The sequence below is a fragment of the Talpa europaea genome (genome assembly GCF_964194135.1).
Source record: "Talpa europaea genome assembly, chromosome: 2".
NCBI lineage: Eukaryota > Metazoa > Chordata > Mammalia > Eulipotyphla > Talpidae > Talpa > Talpa europaea.
This window is the reverse complement of record NC_140068.1, coordinates 104,360,179-104,373,696: the sequence shown is the minus strand read 5'-3', so window position 1 is coordinate 104,373,696 and position 13,518 is coordinate 104,360,179. Positions and strand designations below refer to the sequence as shown.

At 51.4% G+C, this 13,518-nt stretch overlaps 2 protein-coding genes across 3 annotated transcripts; both read right to left on the bottom strand.

The window, feature by feature from the left end:
• Window positions 1-668: 668 nt before the first annotated feature.
• Window positions 669-11,556, bottom strand: ATF6B (activating transcription factor 6 beta; the record flags this gene model as incomplete). Of its 2 annotated transcripts, none has more annotated exons than XM_084228633.1 (18): window positions 669-898; window positions 1,311-1,395; window positions 1,538-1,649; window positions 1,888-1,958; window positions 2,164-2,245; window positions 2,426-2,533; window positions 2,683-2,862; window positions 3,215-3,306; window positions 3,397-3,582; window positions 4,459-4,592; window positions 4,734-4,865; window positions 4,983-5,118; window positions 5,254-5,339; window positions 9,533-9,668; window positions 10,149-10,240; window positions 10,775-10,853; window positions 10,986-11,065; window positions 11,400-11,556. In XM_084228633.1, the coding sequence occupies 18 exons, from the start codon at window positions 11,554-11,556 to the stop codon at window positions 669-671; spliced, it is 2,178 nt and encodes a 725-aa protein (XP_084084759.1). The 2 variants fall into 2 exon arrangements, with proteins under 2 accessions (XP_084084759.1, XP_084084760.1); XM_084228634.1 differs by having other exon boundaries at window positions 11,448-11,556.
• Window positions 11,557-12,105: 549 nt separating this feature from the next.
• On the bottom strand, window positions 12,106-13,152 carry FKBPL (FKBP prolyl isomerase like; the record flags this gene model as incomplete). The annotated part of the gene is made up of 1 exon (XM_084259356.1): window positions 12,106-13,152. One exon carries the CDS (start codon window positions 13,150-13,152, stop codon window positions 12,106-12,108), a length of 1,047 nt encoding a protein of 348 aa, XP_084115482.1.
• Between the last annotated feature and the right edge of the window lie 366 nt (window positions 13,153-13,518).

Below are 13,518 nucleotides of genomic sequence, written 5' to 3'. Positions count from 1 at the left end.
TCACGCCATGGGCACCCCCTCCCTGACCCCCCTGCGAGACATAGACATACCCCAGCGCTGCAGGGGGGCACAGGGGATGACTTGAGATCTGAGATGGCACACCCACCTGCCCCAGAGCCAGCTCTGTCTTCAGTGGCTGGTTCTTTGACATGGGCCCTAGAGAAGTCACTTTCCCCCAGACGCCCCCTCACAGCAGGAAGACAGCCACCATTCCTTTAACTCCCTTCAAGATGTTTATTTAATAATAAAAAGAAGGTGTACGCACACACAGAGAGAAAACTAGTCTCTCTCCAACACTCCTCCTGACTTCCAGTAGCTGGCTCCAAAATGTAAAAATCTCCCTGTCCCGCCTGGGGACTAAATTCCCACCTCCACCCCCCAAACAGAAAAACAAATGATTAGAGTGTATACCCTAAAATTTAACCTCACTCGATACCCTCAAAGAAAGAAGCAGGAACTGGGGGGTTCACAGAAATGAGGGGAGCCCTATATTCCAAAAGAGGGTGAAAAGAGAGGTGAACCCCCCTCACCACCAAGTAAGTGCTTAGCCCCTCACCCTGTCCTTCCCTTACTAAGTGCCCCAAGCTTAGGAACCAGGGAAATCAGAAACAGTCCCACCTGCCCGCCCCGCCCCCCGCCCCCCAGCTAAATCAGTGTGAGTCTAGAGGTCAGGGATGATTGAGGTAGAGGGGCTGACGGGCCGCCCGCGGGACCTGGCTGGCTGCAGAAGCTGGCAAGGGGCCACCAGTGGCATTGCCGGGGGTCGAGGATGGCTGTTTTCGGAGCGAGGGGGGCACTGTGGAGGTCTTGATGTGAATCACCCTGGTGTCCATGACCTCGCACTCGATCTGCATCATCTCCTCATAGTCCCCCGGAGGGCCCCGGCCTGACAGGGTTTCTGGAAGAAGGGGAAAGTTAAGGAAGAAGGGAGGGCAGGTAGGGTGGAGGGTCAGAGACGTGAAGGTGAGCAGGGATGAAAGGGCCATGGTAGCGGGGAGGTCACAGAAGAGAACACAAGAGAAAAAAAATGGAGTGAGAGTCTACCAAGTTCCCACGGCCCCTCTGCCCAGCACCCACCCAAGCACATTCAGTGAGGGAGGACCCCGGGCCTCGTCCTCGTCCCTGGGCCTCATTCCCTGCATTTCGTTCTTCTCTCTGTTTCCTGCTCCTCTCATCTCATCTAGGTCTCTCTGCAAGGCCCCACGCCTCTCCCCATCTCTCTCCCAATAGCTCATGCTGCATCTCCCTAGTGGAACTCCCACTTCCTCAATTTCAGGACCCCACCCCACACCCAGCAGGGAAAGAATTACCATTGGGAGCCATGGCGGGCATCACCAGGGACATCTTAGGCCGAGAGGTCTTGTTGTGGCTGATGGCTGGGAGCAGCAAGTGGTCCTGGGAAACAGAGGGCCCAGGCCAGGAGGGTCAGGAAATGATACCAGACCTGTCCTGGTCCTACTCCACAACATCAACCTGAGGACAAACAGACTGCTGGGATGCCCAGGCTGATAGGATGGGGCAGGGAGGAGGAACTCACCCTTCGGAAAGAGACAACATAAAATGTGTCTTCCCGTCGGTCAATTGCATCCAGGAACTCCGGCTGTGAACGGTCTGGGTGGCGATACAGCTGTAGCTGACCCAAAGAATCCCTAGGCAGGTAGGGAAACAGGATTTGGGAGGAACTAAGCCCAGTGTCCAGGTCAAACTGGGGACAGGGAAAGAAGATGAAAGAAAACAAGACAGGAGATGCCCCATGGATGCGGGAGGCCAACGCCACTGATGGCAGTGACAAGCAAGGACAACTTTTTCAAGAGGAACCTCCTGCAAATAAGCAAATGAGGGGAGCCCTATATTCAAATAAGCAAATGAGGTGAGCCCCCAACTCACCTTTCTGGGGGGCCGAGGGGTTGGGTGGGGACTGTCTTAACTGGAGGCGGCTTCTTCCGTAGCTGAGACTTCTGGAAGGAGAAGTATCTAAGGATTTGAAGAGGGTGAAGGGAAAAGGGAGAGACAGACAGCCCCTGGAAGTTGATGCCACCTCACACCCACCTTTCCACGTCCTACAAACAATGGCTCAAGCCTCCATGAGACGTCCACTCAAAATCCCCAAGACTCTTAGCCCTTGGCTTCAGGTGGCCCTCCTTAGCCAGCATCCCCTCCTACCTGTCGCTCTTGGACTCTCTGGGGGGTCTTCCGCCGGCCTCTCTGGTGGCGCTGGACCCAGCCACTCAGCTCATCAGCAAGCCTGGGGAAAAAGAGAAGGGGTAACATCTCTGAGTTGGGCCAAGACCCTCATGGTCCTCACTCACACACAGGAGGGAGAAGAGAGGCAGGGAGAGCTGGCGCTTCGGCACATGACAGCCAGGCAGTCTGTGGAGGGGCCTCGGATGACAGGGAAGAAGCACCAGCTGTGACTCCCCCACACCTCAGGGACTCAGTTCGGTTGAAGTGCCGGCAGTCAGAGGCGAGGAAGAGCTGGTCCAGGTCTCTTAGCAGCAGCTCCTTGGAGCCCCCTGGGAAGGCCGTCAGGTTCCTGGGATATGCAGGGAGGAGGCAATGACCGGACAATGGAGATGGTAGCGACAGCAAGAGAGCAACTCTGGCTCTCCTCAAAAAGAAAAAGTAACTTCTAGGGATCACACAGCCTCAGCACCCCCAAGTGAGAGCAAATCCTCTTCTCACCTGAAACTTGGTTGGCCAGTGGGACTGAGCTGGGGCTCCTCGGGGACTGGGGAAGAGCCCTGCAGGTCCTCAACTCCATGAACTGGCTCTTGCGCTGAGAACTCCAGCAGGTGTCGCCGGGGCCTCAGCTCCTCTCCGCTCATGCGAGGAGAGGCAGGAGCCAGAGGCGGCTCGCTGATGCTGCAGTCAAAGACAGAGCGTAAGGAGAAACTCCAGCTTCATCAAGGTGGGAATGAGAGCCGCGCCTACTTCATGGGGCCAGGAAACCGCTTGACCTAGAGCCTCAAACTCAGCAAGTACTTACTGATCACTATTTTTATCAAAGTTATCATTGTCCTCTATACCAGGGCATATCATTTGAGAGAAACGATGGGACAAGAAGGGACAGGATGGAGACATACTGGTGCTAAGGACCCCAGTGGTGTCCAAACATCAGTGGGATAAAAGGGGCTGAGATGGCTAAAGCAGGAAATCAGGCAGCTGTGAGGGTGGGCTTCATCTGGAAGGTTCTGGGAAGGCAGAAAGGGCTCACCTGACAGGCCCAAAGTTGAAGGCAATGAAGAGTAGGAAGACCATGATGCAGACCACCTTCCTGTTGCCGGACCCTAGCTTGAGCTCGCTGTTCTAAGGGGCAGAAGAAATAAAAGAAAGGCTGAGTCCCCTATTCTTCAAGGGTCCCTTATTCCTGCAGGTCTCCCAAGGAGGCCAGCTAACCTCGGCCAGTAGGGCCTCCAGCCGCCGCCGGAGGGCAGCATTCTCCCGGCGGAGCTGCTGGTTGTCAGCCAGCACGGCCTGCAGCCGTGCCTCCAGTCCTTGCAGGTACTCTTTCTTCTTCCTTCGGGACTGGCAGGCTGACTCCCGGTTCTTGATCATTCGCTGCTGCCGCTTCAGCAGCTTTGCCTAGGCACCCAGAGGGTCAGAAGGAGAATGAAGGGTGGCTGAGAGGGGAAGCACACCCCCAATTCCAGGGACCTCTTCCCCAAAGCTCACGAGTCACTCTGGCTTTCCTGCCCGCCACCCCACAGTCAGAGGGGTTTTTCTTTACTGCTAAAACATTTCAGAGAAGGAACCCTTCTCTCCACCAATCCCTGCTCCTCTCAAATCTCAGAGAAGTTAGGCTAGAGAAGGAATTTCCTCCATCCCGGTTCCTGGTGGAACCTCAGTTCCTTTCCTGGGTAGAGTCTTCCTTCTTGATTCTCTTTTCTAGGCCTCCGAATTTACCCTTGCTGTCATTACACAACAGTTCACGCGGTACTCCCATAGGAAGCAGCCTCCCTCTTGCAACACAATATGGCTCCCTTGCCTTTGAGACCACACTGATGTCTCCATTTGCAGTGATAGCCAACAACAGAGTGTCTCCTCATCTACTCAGGGGTCCGCTCTGACCTTCAGGACCAGGGTTCTTCCTCACCCTTTTTTTTTTTTTAAGATTTATTCCTTTATACATACAAGAACGGGTACAGGCCAGAGATGCTGGGGGGTGGGGAGTCACCAGAGACAGAGTGGTGAGCAGAACAGGTGGACTGACTGATATATACTGCTTAGGGGAGCAGCAGGCAAGATAGGAGAGGTCTGCTGTACCATGTGGGTAGCTCCTTGGCCAGCTAGGGATCAAACTTGTGCTGCAGAGACTGCTGCGGATAGCTCCCTGTGCCACCAGGGAGGCCCTGCTTCCTCACTTTTTGCTCCCTTATCATCCCACAGTTCTCTCCCATGACGGACTTTCCTCTTCTCTTCCCATGACAGGACCCTACTCCTCCCCTCCCCCATACTCACATCCACTTCAGGGGGGCAGGTGTTCCCAGGCATAGGAGCTGGAACAATGCTCTTCCTCTCAGGCCGAGGAGCAGTGGGGGTTGGCCCCTCAGGCTGGACCTGAATAGCACCTTGGATGAGGACAACTGGAGATACTGGGCAAGTAAGCAAGAGGAGGAAGTCAGAAAGCTATAAGTCAGGTGAGGTGTTTGTATCCACACCCACGTTTGGGCACCTAACCCAACAGCTGGGGGCTCCCTGATAAGGTCAATCCAGCCCTTCTCCTTCTTCAGTACCTGGGGGTGGCTGGACAAGAGGCTGCAAAAGGACAGTGGTGCTGGGAGGCACAGTTCTGGGTGGCAGAGGGACAGTGGTTATCACCACAGGTTTGGGCTGCAGTGCTGGCTTCCGGGAGGGCAGGGCTTTGCCTGAAGAAAAGTAAAAGGAAGGAGAGAATGTCGAGAATACAGACATCTTGCCAGGTTTCCCAGGTGTGGGAGCCTGGGAATTACCTGAGGAGCCACCAGGGGGCAGGTCCCAATTACCTGAGGAGCCATCAGGGGAAGGGCCCATGCTGATCTGGACAGCTCCAGGCGGGGGACCTGGCACATCCCACAGGAGACACCCTTGAGGGGATGGGGACTCTGTCTTTACTTCCAGCACCTCTTCTCCTGTGAAGGCCTATGTGGGGCATTCCAGAAGATAGGCGAGTCAGGGAGAGTGCTGAGGAGGAGCTGAAGAGAAAGCTGTCATACCTTTAGAGTGAGGAGGAACTCCCTGGAGTGCCTGCAAGGAGGAAGAGGGGTTGATGCTCACCTGGTTGGGGGACTCTGCTGAGAGCAGGGAAGCCTCAGAGTTGATGGAAGAACATGGAGAGACAGGTTCTACCTTGGTCTGGACATCTGTGGGATGGCAGGATGAAACAAAAAGCTGGGTATTAGATAAACACTGAAGGAGAAAAGGGTTAAGGTGGGGATCTTGGAGACACAGTCATTTCTCCTTGTACCTGAACACAGAACTATTGTGGCCCTAGGCAGGAGGTACAGAAGGAGAAGCCATGGAGCTCTTAACCCAGGACTTCCTTTTTCTACAGGGCTCTTTCCATTTTTTGCACCACTGCTCAGGTTTCCTCAAGGCTTCTGCTTTCCTTCTTTTTTCCTCAGAGAGCTAGTCCACTCACAAAGAAGAGGCCCAGGCAAGGGGAGCTGTCTATGGCATTCATATAGACCCACGCTCCTAACTTGCTGGATCTCACCTCATCCTGGCCCAGTGCTATCACAGAGCTCCATGCTAACCACGCCAAATCTGCACCTCAACCCTTGCCTGCCCCACTGTGCCTTGATCCTGACTCCCAAGCTACCTGCTGGTCACTTCCATTCTCACTTGCCTAAATTCAACTGCCTGGAAACAGGGCTCACAGCTTGTCCCTTCACACAAATTCCCTTCCTACTCTCAGCACCAAACTGTAAGTCTCAGTCAGCTCTAAGCCTTTGTGGACTCTGCTACCCCTACTTTAAGACTTGCTAGTCTGCAAGTAAGTGAAATAAAACCCATCCCAGGCCCAGATTCAACCCAAAGGCAAACAGTCTATACTACGTCTGGTCCATATCACTCATTTGGTAGGCGATTATCTAATTCCAACATTGCTATTTTAAAGTTTCAAACCGGCGGGCCTCCCTGGTGGCGCAGGGGTTGAAGATAACGCTATCAAGCTGTAGCCAGCCACTGTAGCACGAGTTCGATTCCTAGCCGGCCAGGGAGCAACCCACATGGCGCAGCAGACCTCTCCTGTCTCGCCTGCTGCTCCCCCTAGCAGTGCATTTCAGTAGATCTGCCTGTTCTGCTCCCCACTCTGTCTCTGGTAAATCCCCTTACCCTCCGCCCCCCCCCCCCAGCAACTCTGGCCTACACCCCAGTTCTTTTATTTATGCATAAATAAAAATAAATCTTTAAAAAAAAAACACAAAGGAAAATTTAGTGAAAAGTGAATCTCCTTCCCTTCCTGCCCACCTGTCACCCAGGTCCCTTCCTCCTCAGAGGCGACCACTATTTGAGCTTTTAATTATCTGTTATGGCTCTCATGAGATTCCCCAAAATCAAGGACTCTGTCTTAGGCCACATGCCTATAAAAGTGATGGGTAAAGTACAGGCCCTCAAAAAACACCCAATTAGCAGGGGAAAATCTGATTCCAATAACCCTATCCTTTGAAAAATTGATGTCGATCTTTCTGCTATTAAGGACTTTTCAATCCTTATTTTGTTTGTCCTCATTTTCAACTTTTGATAATGTACTGGAGAGGATCTGCTTGTCCCTCTAAATCCACTCTTCACCTTCCCCTGCCCGAGAGGAAAACATGTATGGAATGCCTCACTGGGCTCCCCTGCCTTTCAGCTTCTGGTTGAAGTTTAACCAAAGTGAGGCAGTGCCAGGACACCCAGAAGGTACTTTGAAATCAACAATCATAAGCTCAGCTCTAAATTCACCGTCCCCAGTTCTTCTTGCAGTCTCTACCCAATGAAAGGTACCCTCACCCACTGGATGGAAACGCTAGCCAGAAGCTCAGGCATTCCCTCCTCCCCCTCCCTCCCTCCAATGCCCAGGGGATTACTGCAACTCATCCATTCTACTGCATTCTTTCTGCCTTCTTCATGGCATCCAAATATCTTTCTGATGTTTATTGCTATTTAAATTACATTTTAGTGAAAACACTTTCTCACCATCTTTAAATAAAAATGACTTGCATTTTTTAATGTGAAATTGCTCTGGCATTAGGCCTTAATTGCCTTGTGGCCCAGAGAGTTTAAGGAACATCCCACTACTAATTCCCCGGTGCTCTTGAGACACGTGTTACTATGTCCTCTGGAGGAAGTCCTTGTGGCAATTTCAGGGGCTGAATTCTCATAAAATGTTTAACTACTTTCAGTTTTGCATTCACTGAAGGGACATTCCTATGAACTCGAGGAGTATTTGCTGCTTCTAACCCAAGCATCTTTATTATATCTTTTTCCCCAATGGACATCTTTTTGTACTTTTCATTCTGGCAACAATTTGCAATTTATGAGGGTGCTGCTGATCCCCACCATACTTTTCACAAGCTGCAGGTGGAGGCTGAAACACTTTATTTGGAATTTCACTGACTTGGTAAGTTTGTGACGAATCCACTCTGTACAAATGAGAGACTCCACACTTCTGTCTGTCACCCTCTGTAGTCTGCCTGGGGGTCCCTGGACTGCTGAGTGCATGGTGACGCATGCCACGCACGGTGACAGTTCTCTTTAGAGGCAACAATTACTAAGTGTTGTCCAGGCTGAAGTTATGTGCCATGGGGAAGTTGAGCAGGATCACCAAGAGTAACACTCAAATCCTGCTGTCATATATACACCCAACCTTCAAACTCGCACCCAAATATCTTATTTGACTAACTGCATGAGTCACTTCCTCATCCTCCCGCTCCTGTCTCAAATCCTATCTCTCAGCCACCACTCTCTGCTCTGCTACCAGTCATCTTCCTAATCATATTGCTGTCCTGCTTGATCTTTCCAAGCCTCCCGAGTGCCCACAGGATTAAAAACTATAAGTCCCTTAGCAGAGTTGCCACCTGGTCCAGCAGACTACAGCTGCTTACCATCCCCAACCCCTCCCCACATCCACTCTGAAGAGATGCAGGTTCTTAACACATACATGCCTGTCACCGCACATTTCTGGCTAATTTCCACATGTACTTCAAAACTCAGCTCAGGAAACCCTTCCTCCAGGAGCACCATGCCTGATCCAGTCCCAGCGGAATAAGACGCCCTCTCTTAAGTGCTTTCATGGGTCCCTGTGATCATCTCTATGCTAGAATGACCACACCTGGGCTGACTGGGACTTGTCTTTCTCCCCCCACCATCCTGGATTCCCAACTTTGCATCCCCAGGACCCTGTCTAGTGTCTGGCATGGAGTGGTGCTCAATAAATGTTTACTGAATAAACACATCAGAGTAAATAAATCTAATAATGCTTAAAAACAAACAATGTTAGCTGTAGAATTGGGAGTTAAATAAATGGTATTCTGATTTTTCCATATGTTTGAATTCTTTTCCCCAGTACTATACATTTACAATAAGCGCAAATTTACTTTCAAATAACACATACTACTTCACGGGTACTGCAAATACCTTGAAATAGCAAAATATTCCTAATTCTTCCTCCTGTCTCTTGTATTATTGCCGTCACTAATTTCACTTACTCGTAAATATACATAAGTGTATATACACTTATACAGTATACACAATTGAATGCACAATTGAATACACAATTGAATACAGTATACACAATTTTGAAACAACTATTATGTTAGATCAATTAAGAATAAGAAAGTAAATGCTTTTTTTTAGCTTTACTTTCATTTCTTTTTTGATGCTTCCTTTCTTTATGTAGAGTCAAGGTTCTTTTTATAATTTTGAGATTTTATAATTTGGAAAAATTTTATAGTATATCATGGGAGGGAGGGTAAAAGTAACACAAATAATATGCCCTGAAATGTCCATGTTTTTTTTTAAATGCAAAGCAGGACCTCCCTGGTAGTGCAGGGGTTAAAGTCTCAGTACTATCAAGCTATTGCCAGCCACTGTGGCATGAGTTCGATCCCTAGGCAGGGAGCTAACCCACAAGGTGCAACAGACCTCTCCTGTCTCGTCTGCCCATTGCTCCCCTCAGAAGTGTATTTCAGTAGATCTGCCTGTTCTGCTGCTCCCTGGTGAATCCTCTCACCTCCTGCATCTCTGGCCTATACCCCATTTCTTATATGCATAAATAAAAATAAATATTTAAAAATAAATGCAAAGCAACAGAAGATTAAATCACACAACAGGACACTAAAAACAAGAAACAGAAAGAAAAACCATCCCCATTTCTTCAGTGCTCCCCTGACTATGGTTTCCTATAATCCTCCCTCCCTCTCCAGGCTTCTCCTGGTTATCTGCCATTTCCCCTCCCACCTTTCCCTCCTGTCCTGCTGCCTGCAGCCCCTGACCTGTCTACACACAACTGCACACACACACACCCTCTCTCTGCCCTGATAGAAGTCTGAGGACAGTGGGTGGCTGTTCTTACCTGAAGGATCATCAGAGGCGGGGCCCACATTGATCTGGACAGTTTCAAATGGGAATGCTGGATCATCTCCCAGGAGGCAGAGTGGGGGTTCCAAGGATTCTGTCTTCACAACCAGCACATCCCCTGAGCCAGAGGCCTGGGTGAGAGTTGGGGTGAGGCAGGAGGGGTAAGAAAGGAAAGAAAATAAGGGAGGTGTTGAGAATAGGTGCAAGAACAAAAACATTAGAGTTTAGAAATCATTAGCATCTCCCTGAGCTGTCTCTGGACCATTGTTCTTTCTGCTTTAATCCTGAGAAGGTTGGTGAAGTCTCATAATTTCAAATATTGCCTTCAAGTAGACAATTTAGTCAAGAACAGTTGCAAAATTCCCAGTAGTTAACAACTTTCTTCCTCTCACCCCACCTCGGCTACCACATAGCTCTTTATATTAAAGACTTCATCTTCTTTCTAGACAACCAGAGTGGAGGTGTAGCAAATGAGGATATTAAAGAAATGGCAAAGCAGGGAAGAAGCCCCCACATGACTCATCGCATACAAATCATTTCCTCACCACCTCAGGCTGAAGGAAATGGAGCAGAATCCCTGCCACAGAGCAGGCGTGAGATGGCTCTCTTACCTGGCTGGTGGGCTCTGTAGAAAGATGTGATGATTCTGAGCTGAGAGAGGAGGAAGAGCAGGGAGAAGATGGCTCAGACTTCACCTGAAGATCTGAAAAAAAAAGAGGGTTAGAAAGTAACCAGGAAGGGGCCTCCCTGGTGGGGGAAGAGGCAAGTGTCTGCACTATGAAACTATCCGCATCCACTACAGCACGAGTTCGATCCCCAGCCAGGCCTGTGACTCACATGGTGCAGCAGCCCTCTCCTGTCTCACCTGCTGCTCCACTCAACAGTGTATTTCAGTGGATCTGCCTGTTCTGCTTCCCACTCTGTCTCTGTGAATCCTCTCACCCCCTGCACCTCTGGCCTGAACCCCAGCTCTTGTATGCATAAATAAATAAATATTAAAAAAAAGAAAGAAAGAAAAGAAAAGAACCAGGAATCAGAGTCTGACAAGAGTCTAAAGGACCTGGGGGTGGGCACTCCTCACCAGGGCAAGGGAGAAGAAATGCATGTAAGGGGTTAGAGGCAGGAGCACGCAGGCACTCAAATGGAGAAGATATGAGGATAGGGGTAGCTATGTAGCTCCTGGGAAACAGGGGGAAATGAGGGCTTCCGGGAGGATGAGGGAGTCAAAGGATCTTACCTGGGAAGATAGGCAGGGAGTCCCACGGGGGCTCAGGGGGGCTGACATCCATCCCCACGTCCAAGGAGCTGCTGCCAAACTGAATAGGGGAGAATATTAGACTGCAGGAATGTGAGGGAAAAGGGGTGGCTCCAAATGAGCTCTGACCTGGGGATGAGTCCTGGTTCTGGGACCACTCCCACCCACTAAGACAGGGCTGGGGGTACAATACCGGGACATCTTGCTCCGGACAACGGAAAAGTTGCGCCTGCTCGTCGGCCACTTCATCTAGGCCAGTGTACAAGGTGCTGTCTGCAAGAGATGCGGCGTGTCAGAGGGGTCGTGGCGATGCAGCTTACAGATCCACACACAGGCCTCACCCCATTCCTCATTGGCTCGGCTCAGCCAGACCCACCGCCCGCCCACTTGAAAAGTGATGCGAACAGCCAAAGAATTTCAGGCCCTCCCTCTCCGACCCCGGAACAACTAGACGTTTCCGCATGGGGTGGAGGTCTTCCCCAACTCCTGCATCACCCCCAAAACACAACGAAACGCCCTGCTCCGCCCTCCTTTGGATGATGGATTCCGTATCTGCCCAGCCTCCCTCTTTGGGCCGCTGCTTCGTTCCCGAGTGCCTCAGGAGCACTGCTTGCTACAGCCCCCTCTCCCCTCCCCCAGGCCCCGCGCCGCAGACCCCAGTCCTCCGGGCTCAGCAAGTTGTCGGTGAAAAAACGCGTCGGGTCCGCAATCTCGCTGAGGAGCATCAGCTCCGCCATCTTTCCCCCCCCCCACCCCCCAACCATGAGACTGTTCCCAAGGCCCGCCTCTCCCCGTCAACTAATCAGTTGACTCTTGAAAAAGTGGGGGCGTCCCGGAAGCCCTACCGACCAGTAAGAAAACTAGGTGCTGAGCACATGAATCAATAGAAGAGGCGGCCGTACAGGCCGGGCCAATGGGAGCACGGCAGGAGGCGGCAAGCGCTTCCCCAGTACGGGCTGCTACCTTTGCGCATGCGCCAAGCCGGACTCGGCGCTAGAGAGCTTGGGAAATGTAGTTCTCAGCATTTAAAGGGCCGCCATCTCCCCCAGCTACTCCTAAATTTAGACGTTTAGGTAACTTCTAGACATCTTCAGAGATGGATAAGCCCCTCAAAACGTAGTATACGTGACCCATATGGATTTTTAATGAGAAAAAAGAAAAGAGGCACACCGAGATCATTGCTACCTCCTGTAAGAATACAGAAGCTGGGAATGGGTTATAGGCTGAAACCCTCCCTCTCGAGTCACCCCCAAAATCTCACAGCACAGACCACAATTCACAGGCTCCTGTCTCTTTTACGGTTTAAATTTTAATCAGCCAAACATCTTGCGCAGACCCTGAGCCAGCCCTTCATCCTGTTTCTTGGCCTTAATGATCACCTTTCCCAGCTCCTCCTGGGCGGCCCGGTTTTGGGGGTCTAACGCCAGCACCTTCTTGAGGTCAGCAATTGCTTTGTCCAGGTTCCCAAGGGCAGCCTGGGCAACGCCCCTTCGGTACAAAGCCTTTAAATGGTCAGGCTCCCGCTCCAGCACCCGGTCACAGCTCTGAGCTGCCAAAAGGGGCAGTCCTAGCAGCAACTGACAGGCAGCCAGGTTGGCGTGAAGGGCAGTTCGTTCTGGAGAGCCAGGTGGGGGTAAAGTCAGCAGCAGGCGAAGAGCTCGTCCATAGCATCGGGCAGCCCCTTCAGGGTTACCAGCTCGAAATAATTCTGTGCCCCTTGCACGTTCTTCCTTGGCCAGGGCCTCCTTTTCGCTGGCCTCCAGTTCCCAGGAGTCCCGCCCCTGAGTGAAGGAGGCCAATGTGAGCCTGACAGGAGGCCCGGAGTGCCCAGGGAGATGAAGCTCTGCCTCTTCGCCTTGACACATGGACTCCAAGCATTTCTCTATGATCTCACCCCAAGTTTCATCCCTCCATGAACCTAACCCCACAGTTAGCTCTATCGAGCCTTCTGGCACCCCTGGCCCAAAAGGAAGCCCAAAAACCAATACCCGGCAGACAGAGCCCAGCTTGGGTTTGTCCAAGCCTTGGCCACGGATTATTATCTTCTTGACAAAGCTCCCATCGGGGCAATGCCACAGATCAGAAGTTTGAAGGGACTCTGGCATCCCACTGGCTGATTCACGAAATTTATCAGAGTCTCCTTCAAGTCCAGGAGCCAGTTCTCCAGTCCCTTGAGGATTCTCTAGAATTTGACTGGCTGGATCTGGACTCACTCGCGACTCAAGGATTTCAGTAGGTGGGGTTTGGGGCTGCTGCCTAATCTGAGTAGTTGAATCAAGGTTCTTCGGGGTTTTTCCCCCTCCTAGTCGCGGCAGAGAGGTGTTCGTCTCTCCCACTGGACTGACTGCAGGCGTCTCCATTCATCCGCCTGGTCCTTTCCACCGTGGGTAAACAGCTTGGTCGGAATAGGATGGATCAGGTTTGGATCAGCACCTAAAAAAAAAAAAAATCAAGACAATGCCAATAGCAGGATTCTTATTTTTGCACGTTTTGGGACCCGTCCCTTAACATCCTATTGGTGTTTTTGGGGTTTTTTTCCTCCAAAACCTCTCTCCTGCTGGAAACTCCGTTCCACCCCAAACCGATCCAGAACTCTAATTTCCACAATTCGCCGCGGGGCGGGGAGCCGCCTGAACTACGGACACCCGGTCGGGTCAAAACTATGCGAGCGGCCGAAGCGCCCAGCCTGGCCGCGACTGCCGGACCCCTGGCATCGCCTCCGCTTC